Genomic DNA, 12,251 nt, shown 5'->3' on the forward strand with positions numbered 1-12,251 from the left:
CTTTGCCATCGCTCTGTGAATGTGTGTAAAAGCGCTTTGAGTGGTCAGAAGAAGCTATACAAGTACAGGTCCATTTACCATTCCATTTACCAATAAAAACAAGCTATGTCAATAAGACCCAAAACATAATATATATCAAGATAATATATAGAGATATTCCCCAATGTTTTTATTGATTTTTTAGTCTTTCTGTTAGTACAGTACAAACAGTACAAAAGAAAACAGGATATTTCCAGACCATCATGCCCTTACCCCCCCACCCTCACCCTCACCCTGCTGAGCTCATGAAAACAGTCTAGTTCATTCCTCTTCTGTGTCTGGTGAAATGTTAAGCAGGTCAGTATAATCTAAAAAAGGGTTCCAGTTTTCTTGGAATGATTTTATTGAGTCCATGAGAAAGAATCTAAATTTCCTTAAGTTTAATATTATATATAAATTCTTTAATCCATCGATCGTGGGTAGAAATGTGTTCTATTTCAGTAAACTCAAACGTCTGGCCAGGAAAATAGTAAAGGCCAGGGCTCGCCGTGTAGCAACAGAGAGGATAGTATCAGGTAGAGAATACCAAAGACGGCCGATGAAGAGTTAAGGAAAGAGGACATTGAGTTTGCCTGCCTTACATCGTCATAGAGTCAAGGCTTTAAAAACAAGCAGTAAAATCTTCACATCAATTTTAAACTCACAGGGAACCAGTGGAGTGCAGCATGGACTGCTGCGATGTGGTTGCTTCATTAGTATGTGTTAAAAGCCTGGCAGCAGGGTTTTGTATAAGTTGCAGTCTTTGGATGTTTCGCTTGATGATAAGTTACAGTTTTCTATAAAGGTATAATTTGTCCCGCCTGTCCGGTGAAACAAAGTTAATGGTAGAGATCAGGGAGATGTCAGTTGTCCTATTTCATAGCAGACCTTTTGACCTGCCACAGTAAGAAAACCACAGGTGTTGCTAATACCATAATCTGTAGTGTTCTGGTTTAGGGTTGTAGTCTGTTTGTCATCTGAGTAGTTTTGACCAATCATATTTGAGCATGCTCTGGTTGCATGCAGGTAAACAGTCCATATGAAGAGAAAAAGAGTTGGCCCGAGAGGCACTCTGTGCCAGATAATAACCACCATGACTAGTATTCGACTGATGGGGGTTCTTAGATATTTAGAGAGCAGGGTGACCAATGGCCCATATATAATGCAGATATAAAAAATTAAGGGAGAGTGTGGTACCGTATGTCAGTGACTTCATTCAGCTGCATTATTCAATACATTATAACTTAATATATATTTAACACTCACCCGAAAAAGGTTTTCAGATTAGATCTTTCATTTAGAAAAGACGATGGAAATTGGTCTGTCGAAAGCAGCTAAATAGAATTGAATTCATAATTTCAAACCTGTGCTTTTCCTACTATGAATGTCCTCTCTTGACAACGCCTGGTAATTAGAGCCTACATACACCCACACAGTCCTGAGAATGATTAAAAACACTGTCTGGGTTTACCATGGGCCTTCAGATTACTTAGCATTACATACCATTTGAGAATATCTCATCTGAGTGGTTCTTACATGAAACCCGTTGATTTGTGATTTCATTCACCAAAACCATATCACATTGTCTCACCCTGATATTGTCATGACTGAGTTATTGCTGACATCGTGCTTGACCTCCTCTGTGCCAGCATGTTCTCATGAAATATTTCCCTCAGTAATGCCACCCCATCACCAACCTCCACCCTCAGGACACCATGTGATTGATGCTTCCAATCACAAGCCCTGTCAATAATTAATGTCCCTCTCTAAGCTTTTTCCCGCCTTGTTCCTGGGGTTTTAACACTATCTGCGTCACATTTGTTGCTGAATTAGCTGAAATCACCATGTCAAAAGAAAGAATTGAAGCTGCAGGGTTGGTAATAAAAGCTATAATGAGATAAAAAAGTGGAAGCTGGACAAAGGATAATTGCAAAAACAGAGTAAAAGAAAGGAAGAGCATTGTGAAAAAGAGTCACACGGGAGAGTGTGAGAGTGGTTTGACCTCCTGCTGTTTGCCTAAATGAAGCCATTTTCACCAGGCTTTCCACAGCTGTGACACACATCAGATTTCTGCCCCAATTAGAGGATCAAGTTGATCTCCTGAGCCTCTCATTGTTTAATGTAGAAAATGATAACCTTTTTTGTTCTTTACTCCCATTCCTTTCCTTTTGTTCACTTCCCTTTGTCTCATCGCACCGTTGTCTCGCTTTATTGTGGTCCGTGTTTTTTTCTTGTATATAGTCACCTATTTGTGCTCACTCTGTTTGGCTGTCTGATCTCTGTCACCGCTCCAGGTCTGGGGTCACTGTGTGTTTATGTAAGCTAACAATGTCATTTCATTATACTCAAAGTCTGTTCTCTAGCCTCAATCCCTCCATCCCTTCATGTCTATCTCTTTGACTCCCTTCTTCAATTACAAGTTCATTTTAAATGTTATTGGCATAATAAAGCTAAATCTAATATAAAAAAGAACACCCCTAACCAGTTCTTCACCTTTGTGTTCCCTCTATATTAGTCTTTCTTCTTGCTCTCCTTCTGTCCACCCACTCACTTCTAAATCTGCTGATCAATATTTCCCATGCTGACTCTCAAGGCTGCTTTCTCTCTCTTTTGCTCTTTCTTTTATCATCATCTTCTTAATTACCATTCCTCTGACGGGATTTCTCTGTTGTCTGATCAGTCTCCCAGAAACAACAGGAAACGTGTTATGGCCACAAAAGTGAGTGTGAGTAAGAATCTCATTATTTCTCCCTGTTTGTAATGAAGCCTGGAAGAGAGAGCAGAGGCTATAAAAACTGAAGGGGAGAGCCAATAAGCTGGTTGATCAGCACCACTATGATACTCGTGTATTTGAGTACACCAAAGGGTGATGTACAACAGCAGCATTTAAATGAGAAAGCCATATTGTCATAGTTTTGGCCCTTATTGGTGGTAATGAAATTGTGCTCACCAAGTTAAATGCTAACGGGGTGCTGCTTGAGGTGAAAGGGACAAGTCCATGCTGGCATTTTAAAAATCAGTGCCTGAAATGGGGTGGTACTCACCAGTTGTGAGTACTGTCACTTCTGATTCTTCCACGAGTACCCTTATTGCCATTGATGTCACCAAGGTCTGAACCCAAGTATTTTGTTCCAAGGGGTATACCATAAAGGTTTTTGCCTAAAAATAACTGCTTTGATACTCTAAAACCCGCTTAGAAAGTTTAGTGTTTTGAGCTATTTTTAAAACCCTGTGTACGGCAATCATGGTGAGGTACTCCTTAACACCTGCATAACTGCGTCTCTGTGTAAACACAGATAAATGCAAAGAAAGCAGCCATAAAAATATCCTTGTTAAAAAGGATTAAAAAAAGCCAAAAGATTTAGAGTTATGGTTATGTTGTGTTTAGGGTTAGGGTTGTTCTGAATTAAGGTACAGGCACTGTTAGAAACAATGGAAAGTTAATTATTGTAGTTCATTATTGTATAGATTTGACCCACGGCAGGCAGCCGTGGAGGCAAACAAGGTGCTGTAAAACCTGCAGTGCCTGTTTGCCACAACTTGCATCAAAAATTCCTTCTCTGAATCATAGTTAGTCAAGTCTGAATACACAGACATGATACAGGGCAATGTATTTTACATTCAGTATGTTTTATACTTTCAGAGGAGTAACAAGGAGCTGCAACTAACAATTATTTTCATTGTCGATTAGTCTGTCGATTATTTTCTCAATTAATCAATAAGTTGTTTGGTCCATAAAATGTCAGAAATTGTGAAAAAAGGTGATCACTGCTTCCTGAAGTCCAAGGTGATGTCCTCAAATGTTTGTTTTGTCCACAACCGGAAGATATTCCGTTTCCTGTCATAGTGGACTAAAGAAGCCAGAAAACACTCACATTTAAGAAGCTGATATATTCTGACTTTTTTTTTTTCTTAAAAAAACACTCAAACTGAATAGTGCGCTTAAAGTCCAATGCCTAGCATTTTGTAGCATCCAGCAGTGTAATTGCAATTGCAACCTCGTTACACCCTTTCCTTATAAGCGTGTAGGAGAAACTACAGTGGCTGCGAAATGCGCAAAAAACACAAACATCCCTATCTCTGTTTGGTTTGTCCCTTCGGTGCTACTGTCAAAACATGGCGGTTTGAAATGACGGACTCCATGGAAGGGGACCCACAGTGTCTTTAGATATAAACAGCTCGTTCTAATGTAACAAAAACACAATGATTCCTTCAGGTGATTATACACTAATGAAAACATACCTATGAATATTATATTGTGTTGGGTGGGCGTGGTTGTCTGGGTTTTCTGGAACTATTAAAAACAAACTGGAGTCTTGAGTCCTGTCCTTTGACCTTCCTGCCTGTGTGCAGCTTGTAGAAAAAGACCATGGGCACCTTCAGTCTCAAAATCACTCTTTTCGTACAGTTTCTGGGTTGAACAAAATGTTTCTTCAAAACGGCGTGGAGCTGGCTTTGACTTTCATTCGTTTGGTGGCTGTGTCCGAGGTGTTACCCCGTCAACAGTGACATGTATATAACTATCTAAATATATATGCATTGGGGTCCACATATGCACAATGGTTTGTGACATTCATTTCTGTGTGACGGGCGTACAATGATTGTGGATTGTAAAGGCTGCTCAGGATGCATTGCCTCTACCCTCTACAGAACTGTCTGTAATTCCTTTTTTATAAATGTGGGCATCAGAGGATCCAAACTGGGACACAGCTCACCCCATTGTTAGGTCATCATCACCTGAGGTCTGATGATGCATGTTTCATTCAGTGAGTCAACATAGGAGACATATCTTATTTTGGCTTGTTTATATTGCATAATATATTTTGGTTTAGCAGGGCATCATCCATATTTATAGTATTTTGTCTTCATTCACATCTACAGACCAGCTCTGAAATATTCCACTGTTTTCTTTTACAAACCTGGCTTTAACAGTCTCTCTGCTGTTTTCTCTCAGGGGCCATCACTGTTGTTATTTTCTGTTGAACCCCATCAAGCACAATGGGCACTCTTTTTAGCTAGTTTCCACATTTTGCTTGATGTTTTTTTTATTTTTATGAAATGATCTATTAAATTGTGGTAAGAATATTTCAACACTGATAGCTTTCACTTACAAACTCAAAGATCCCACATCTGGAAGGTCTTCTACAGACATTACCTATATTTCCTATAGATTTCAGGTTTGAGGTGCAGTTCATCTCGACAGATATTTCAGAAATGGATTTTTTTCTGTATCCCATTCTCACATTTTCCACTTTTGCATCCTTGCCTGCTATGGTAACCTGGGCAACAGGAAGAGATTGGTTTTCATTATGAGCAATGTCTGCCTCATCAGATGGCATTTGACTGTAGTGACTGGCCATGACAGATGGGGAGAAAAAGGAAAGATGAACGACAGAGAGGATAGCGTGTCTCAGTTTGATTGGCCTGTTGCAGACATTTTAAATGTGCCCCAAAGAAGAAATGTAAAAAAGGCTGAAAATGGAAAGAAAACATACGTAACCATAAAGATTTAAAGCCCTGGAGATTGTGATGACGCAGTGGGAGGTAGAGGAGGAGTAAATAAAGCAATGATCTGTCAAAGGCAAACACAAGTAACATTTAATGTTAGGGGCAATCAGACTGTGAGGGAGAAAACTGATAGCTCTTCTGCATTCGTCTCCATTTGTCTGGTTGGATGATTGATATCAAGTCTAACAAGAGCATCCTCTTCACTTTTACTATCTTATCTTGTGTTAATTTATTTTCTTCCCAGTCACAATCTTTTGTCTCCACTGGGCCTTTTTTCACACATAAAATAGTCATACAGCACAGAGATCAATCTGCAGAGGAAGGATTGCTCCAGTGAGCCGTGTAGGAGCCCAGAAACCACACTTATAGAGAAAGGAACATTGTCTTTCTTTTCTGAATCTTAAGAAGGAAATGTTCTTCGCAGTGTTTTTACTTTTTTTTCAGAGCAACTTTAATAGCCACGTGATCAGAGTGAGTGGAATTTGTTTCTGCTACTGTATGGTAAAACATGCCATACACAGTGTCAGCAACAGTGCATACAGTATAGGCAGACACATAAAATATCACTTAATAAATAACAATCACAATATTTCTAGTTGGGCAGAGAAAGCTGCATATTTTGGTGGTATTTTTTGTCACGTTTCTATACATTTGTTTGTAAAAAAAAAAATTTCAGATCATTTATGTGCCCATACTCATGCTATTTTACTCCTAATTAACACAGTTACACAGTGCATACTTGGGCTACAATTAGCTGACATTAATTAAATTCAATCCAATTTTATTTGTGCTTTAATTGCACCAAATCCTAACAGAAGTTATCTCAGGACACTTTTCATATAGAGCAGGTCTAGAGCATACTGTTTATAATATTATTCCCAGAGACCCAACAATTCCCATAAATTGCAGTGCTTTAAGAACCTGTTTCCTTTAATGCCTTTCTTTAATCTTTTCTATTGTACTCCACAGTATTTTATGTAATATCTGTGTTCCTCCACCATGAAAAATGCTTAAACGCAGTGTTCAACCAACAGTGGCATGCTACAACTGTGGTTAACCTGCAACAAGTTTAGGACTGTGTATTGGCAAGAATCTGGCAATATGATACGTATCACGATACACGGATTCCGATTCGATATATTGTGATGTATTGCGATACCGTAAGCTAGGTGATATATTGACATTTAATTTAAAAAGTTCAGTTTTAGGAAAACTGTCATCATATAAAGAACACACAACCATGTGCATAAAATCTGAGTGAACACTTTTTTTATGCAACCAGAACAGTGGGATCTACAGCCACTACATAGCAGTGTTCCTGCTATGTAGTGGCTGTAGGTTTAAACACATAAATCGATACAGTAATTTTGAGAATCTATACAATATCACAAAATAAAATATTGCAATCAGATTTTTAAAATATTTTCTTAAACCCCTAAAAAAGATGCAGGGCGACTGAGGGCGATGTAGGCAGGAGGGACATTTCATGCATCTGTGCCGAGGGGCCCATTCTTTCATAATCTGTCTGTGGACTGAGTGGAGTTTCAGTGATGGCTGTATGAAACTGTCTTTATTTCACTTTTTTCTTTAGTTGCCTGTGAAAGAACAGTCTCTTTGGGGTTTTTGTTTGGTGATGTTCAGCTGAGATAAGTATGGGAGATTAATTTTGGGCACTGAGCCTCGAGTCATGGGTTTTGTGTTTTGGATGTGTACAGCTGGTGGTGATGTTGTGGAGTACAGCCAGTGAATGTTTGTGTTGTTATTATTATCTATAATATATTGTTGTGATTTCTAATAAAAATTGCTTCTCTTTGCAGTAAAATCAGACACAATGGAGAAGGCAGAGAAGAAAGAGGAGAAGCTGGAGGACAACGTAAAGAAGGCTGACCTCCTGTTTGACCCCCTGGATAAAGCTGAGCAGAAGAGCGTGAAGGTTGAATTCATAAGCAGTGAGGCACCGGCCATGGTTGAGAAAGAGATGGAGAAGGGAAAACAGAATGAGACACAAAAAGAGAAGGAGAAGGAGGCAGAAAAGGCAAAAGAGGCCGAGAAGGAGAAGGAGGAGAAAGAAGCAAACAAAGTAAAGGAGACAGAGAAACAGGCAGAAAAGGGGGAAGAAAAGAAGGAGCCAGAAAAGGGGAAAGAGACAGAAAAGGGTAAAGTGACAGAGAAAGAGCAGAAAGCAGAAAAAGAGGATAAAGTAAACAAGGTAGAAGAATCACCAGAGAAATTGGTGAAGACCGAGAAAGCAGAAAAAGTGGAGATGACAGAAAAGGTAGAGAGCAAAGTGGAGAAAACAGAGAATGTGGAAAAAGTGGACGAAGTGGAAGACAAAGCAGAGAACAAAAACAACGAGATGCTTGAGAAAACAGAGGTGAAGGACGACAAAAAGCAGCACATCGATAACGTGGAAAAGACCCCAGAGCAGCAGCCGACACCCGCCAAGCTTGATACGGGTTATGACAAGCAGGAGAATAAGGCTGACACGGAGACAAAGACAACAGCAGAGGTGGAAGAAACCAAGAAAGAAGAGGTTGACGAAGACAAAGCCGAGGAGACGAAGAAAGAGGAGGAGGTGGAGAAACCGCCTGAGAAGCCGGCAGAAAAACCGACGCAGAAGAGCGAAAAGGAGGAGAAGCAGGACAAGATGCATGCCGACAAAAAGGTTGTGGAGAAAAAGGATGACAAGAAGGACAAGGCTGCGAAAGTGAATGGAGAAGAGAAGGCCAAAAAGGCAAAACCTGCAACTAATGGAAGCAGTGCCACACCGAGCAAAGACCTGGGAACTGCAGACAAGAAGACCAAGGTAGGAGTTATGGACAGGATCCATACAGTCTTTACTGAAAGCAAACACAGGTCAGACTATTTCATTAGTATCACATTAGGCTATTACCTTACCTTACCATATCACTATGTTATAATGTAAGACTTTACATACAGACTTATGTCTGACATGGATTCAAGGTAAGTTAAAGGTTGATCGCAAGAAGTGTGGTAGGATGAGTTTGGTCGCCTGCCTAAACGTAGGTTTGTATTTTGTTTGCAACTGGATGGTAAACTGTAAGACACTGCGGGTTCACCAGATGCAAAGTGGAACTGACTTGCAGTGATCTTTTTAAAATCAAGTCTATTTTCTCCCGAGCTGTGAGCGACATTCTCATATCTACATGCATACAGCCTATTAATGATCAAATCAAATTATTTATCTTGTTGCTCTGGTGATAAATACATGCACAGTCATGTTAATTGTATGCACAATGAATGAACACTTTCGAAAAGACGAGTTTTCTGTAAAATAAAATAAATTCCCCTTAATTTGAAGTGTTACTTAGGAGCTGTGGCCAAATTTGATATAGTCAATTTGTAAGACAATTCAGAATTACAGTGTTGGGCAAGTTACTTAAAAAAGAACACCTGACTGTTCCTAAGTCCCACTCTGTGCTCCAATAACAGTTGAGCGAGCCTCGGTCAGAAGTCAACTTCCTTGTATTTATGGTCAGTTGTGAATGTTGAGTTTAAATGAGAGAAAGCATTCATCACGCATGCTGCTCAAGCTTCTGCTACTGCTTTCTTTATGCCTACTATATACAGAGCTATTTAAAGTCATAAACTTGTGTTAACATTGAAACACCAGAGCCATTGCTAATTATTATTTAATATATTTTTATTCATTTTATTCATTTATTATTATAATGCTGCTTGAGCTGCTTAGCCTCCCCTGCTGTTATCATCCATTTTCCTTATTTGTTTCCTTTGCTTTCCCTCCTTATTTTGCTCTCCATCGCCCCTGTATGTGTCGGTCTCGTGTCGCAGCTTGCTGCCGGGGCGCCCAAACCGACTACTGCTGCCAAAGCGCGGCCGAGTAGCGCCGCTGCTGGTGGTTCAGCCCCTACTAAACGCCCCACACCCTCCACCACCACCTCCACCTCAGACAAAAAACCAACCACAGCCAAGGCACCATCCACAGCTGCTGCTGGTCCAAAGCGGCCCTCCACCACCTCCACCAGCCGCCCTGCATCCTCAACCACCGCACGTGATGTCAAACCCAAGGTAAGTTTCAGCTGTCTGGGCGTCTCAATGCTCAGTTATATGGAACAACGCCTGGATCCAGAATTTCATCAACCCTTAAGCATGCTAGATGCTTCAAGTGCTGTCTATACTTTTTCCTCTCAGCTCCAAACAGTGCAGACATGGTTGAATTTCATCTGACTGCACGTGGACATTTTAGAGAAGACATTTGATGGACCAGATTTCTTTTGTATTTTGAGTTTGAGTACAAACACTGATAAATGTGTGGCTCTTATTAAATTTAGCCTCACAAAAATCTGTTTCCGCCTTGAGTCAGGGAATATGACCATCTGGTCTCAGTGCCTTTTAGCATGCACAGACCCACAGTAGTGTATTATAACACTCTGATGAATCTTGGTCAAAGGGTACAGTGGCATATGTAGTCCATCCTCAGAAACCTATAGCGCTGACAGTGCTCAGTAGCCACTTTCTAATAAAGCATTTTAAGTTGTAACTTACTTATATTAATTCATCTTTAACTAATATAACATAAACTTATAGAGCAGCTATAAGTTATTAACACATTTTGTATAGCCAGGTTTTGAGTATATATATAATATATAATATAATTATTTGTATAGCACTATTTTAAAAATGCAGGCAAAATGTTTACAAAGTGCTTTACATACACACAAAAAGTAGCAGCAACAATCTTTTACAAACTTGAAACAACAAACAGTACAGTGTCATGAATGAATGAATGAGTTTCTCACTTTCTAATAAGCCTTAGTGTGCAATTATAAGTGTTAATGAGTAATTAATAAAGTGACAATATTTGAAGAGCACGTGTCGATGTGGGGGAGGTTGAACACCAGCCACAAGGGGTTTTCACAACCCAAATTTTGTTGCTAATAATGGCTGCTAACTGACCACTGTTGTGTTAGTGAATGAGTTGTTTAAAAATGTATTAGTTGCTCTTCCTGGTGACCTAGTGATTAAGATACATACATACATACATACATACATACATACTTACTTACGTAAATGCAACATTCCTGGTTCAGTTCCTACAGTGGGCCTTTGTTGCATGTCAAACCCCTCCCTTTCTCCCCCATGTGTTTGTATCCACAACTCCAACGCTCCAATAGAGATGAAATATGCTGGAAAAGTAACCTTTTACCCTACCTGTAAACCCTCGCCTGATAAGATCAGTGTCACTGGATTAAGATGTACTGAGTAACTTTTTTACTTCTTCAGTGCTCTGTGCTTTCAGCCTTCGGTCACCCTCGTCCGGTGGCCTCCTTAACTGCAACCAGTGTGACACCACAAGCGATTAATTAACAGCCTTTATTTAGCGCCTCTGCGCCCAGGGGTGCAGGGTGACTCAGTTCAGCGAGGCCAGCTTGTTGCAGGACGGTTCAGCTGTATGTGGAGCATGGCATCATTCAAGGGGTTATGGGAGGGAGGGGGGTTGCTGCTGAATGAAATGTGCAATCCTCCAGGAACGCCTTGGACTCTAGTCTACATGTTACACACATTGGGGCAAAATCTTTGACCTAAATTTCTCAGTGAACATTGTCCTGAACAGATGACAGACAAGTCATAAAACAAGTTGTTTTATGACCCACCTTAGTGCGTTTGATTTGTTGACAATGGTTTTACTGCTACTGACTGTCCTCATCTGACATCTCCCGTTTTTTATTTTTCCCCCTCTCCTCAGACAACTGCAGAGAAGCGCCCCCTCGTGCCAAAGGCCAGCACTGCCACCTCAAATCAAACAGGCTCCACCGCTGCCACCAAAAATGAAACTGCTACCACAGCGGCCAGTAAAACCGCTACATCAGTGCGCACAACGGCGTCTACTCGCACCAGCACTGCCACCGCAGCCAAAAAGCCTCTGGGTACGGCAGACACCCTCACACAAACATACACATATACGTAATGATCAGGATTTTTATTTGGAGCTTTAATACTAAATAAATAAGTATATTCAATGCATTTTCTGATGCATTATAGTACAGTAATGTTACACATTGTTATTTTTTATCTCCTTTGCAACAACTGTACACTCTGTGCTTCAGCCTCTAAGACCGACAGCAAGCCAGGGGAGGAGAAGAAGCCCGGCACTCCGAGGACTTCCACAGGTATTCCAGCACTCCCTTCACTTGTTACAGCATTCAGAAACAGGAAACACTCAAAAGAAACTCTCAGCCTCTGCCTGTAGTTTGACATTCAAGCATGTCAAATGAAAAACAGAATTAAATGAAAACTGAGTTGGAAACAAAAGATATAACACGCCCTGTGACACATACAGGATATCAATACAGGCTCTGCTGTATATCTGCTGAGCCCTCTGACAAGTGACAGCATTGCAACTTGCCTGTTAATAAAATATTTTCTATTCTTAGTAAAACATGCACACTCCCAGTAAATTCAGTAATCAAAAGTAAATGGGAAACAAATATTGGAATTTAAAAAGTGATTAGTTACCAGTTGATTTCTACTGTTTAACCATTATTGTTTACTGTTTCAAAGGTCCAGTGTGTAACATTGAGGAGGATCTATAGTCAGAAATGGAATATAGTATTAATAGATATGTTTTCATTAGTGTATAATCACCTAGTAGCCCAGGAGGGACAAACAAAACACTGACACTAGATTTAGATTAGTTTATCATCTGTTTCACAGCCACCGTAGTTTCTCCTTCACACTTAGAA

The 12,251-nt window shown here is 40.1% G+C and overlaps 1 protein-coding gene across 6 annotated transcripts in view; it reads left to right on the forward strand.

Annotated features, from left to right (window-relative positions):
- LOC118322175 (microtubule-associated protein 4) overlaps positions 1–12,251 on the forward strand; it is a 107,641-nt gene that overhangs the window by 83,699 nt on the left and 11,691 nt on the right. For all 6 annotated transcript variants that reach the window (XM_035653784.1, XM_035653774.1, XM_035653802.1 and 3 more), the window contains 4 exons: positions 7,344–8,332; positions 9,340–9,576; positions 11,255–11,435; positions 11,616–11,678. In XM_035653784.1, coding sequence (XP_035509677.1) covers positions 7,344–8,332; positions 9,340–9,576; positions 11,255–11,435; positions 11,616–11,678 — 1,470 coding nt within the window. The remainder of the gene's footprint in view (positions 1–7,343; positions 8,333–9,339; positions 9,577–11,254; positions 11,436–11,615; positions 11,679–12,251) is intronic.

This window comes from Morone saxatilis, unplaced genomic scaffold (assembly GCF_004916995.1).
Source record: "Morone saxatilis isolate NCDOM2014 unplaced genomic scaffold, NCSU_SB_2.0 Contig0, whole genome shotgun sequence".
NCBI lineage: Eukaryota > Metazoa > Chordata > Actinopteri > Moronidae > Morone > Morone saxatilis.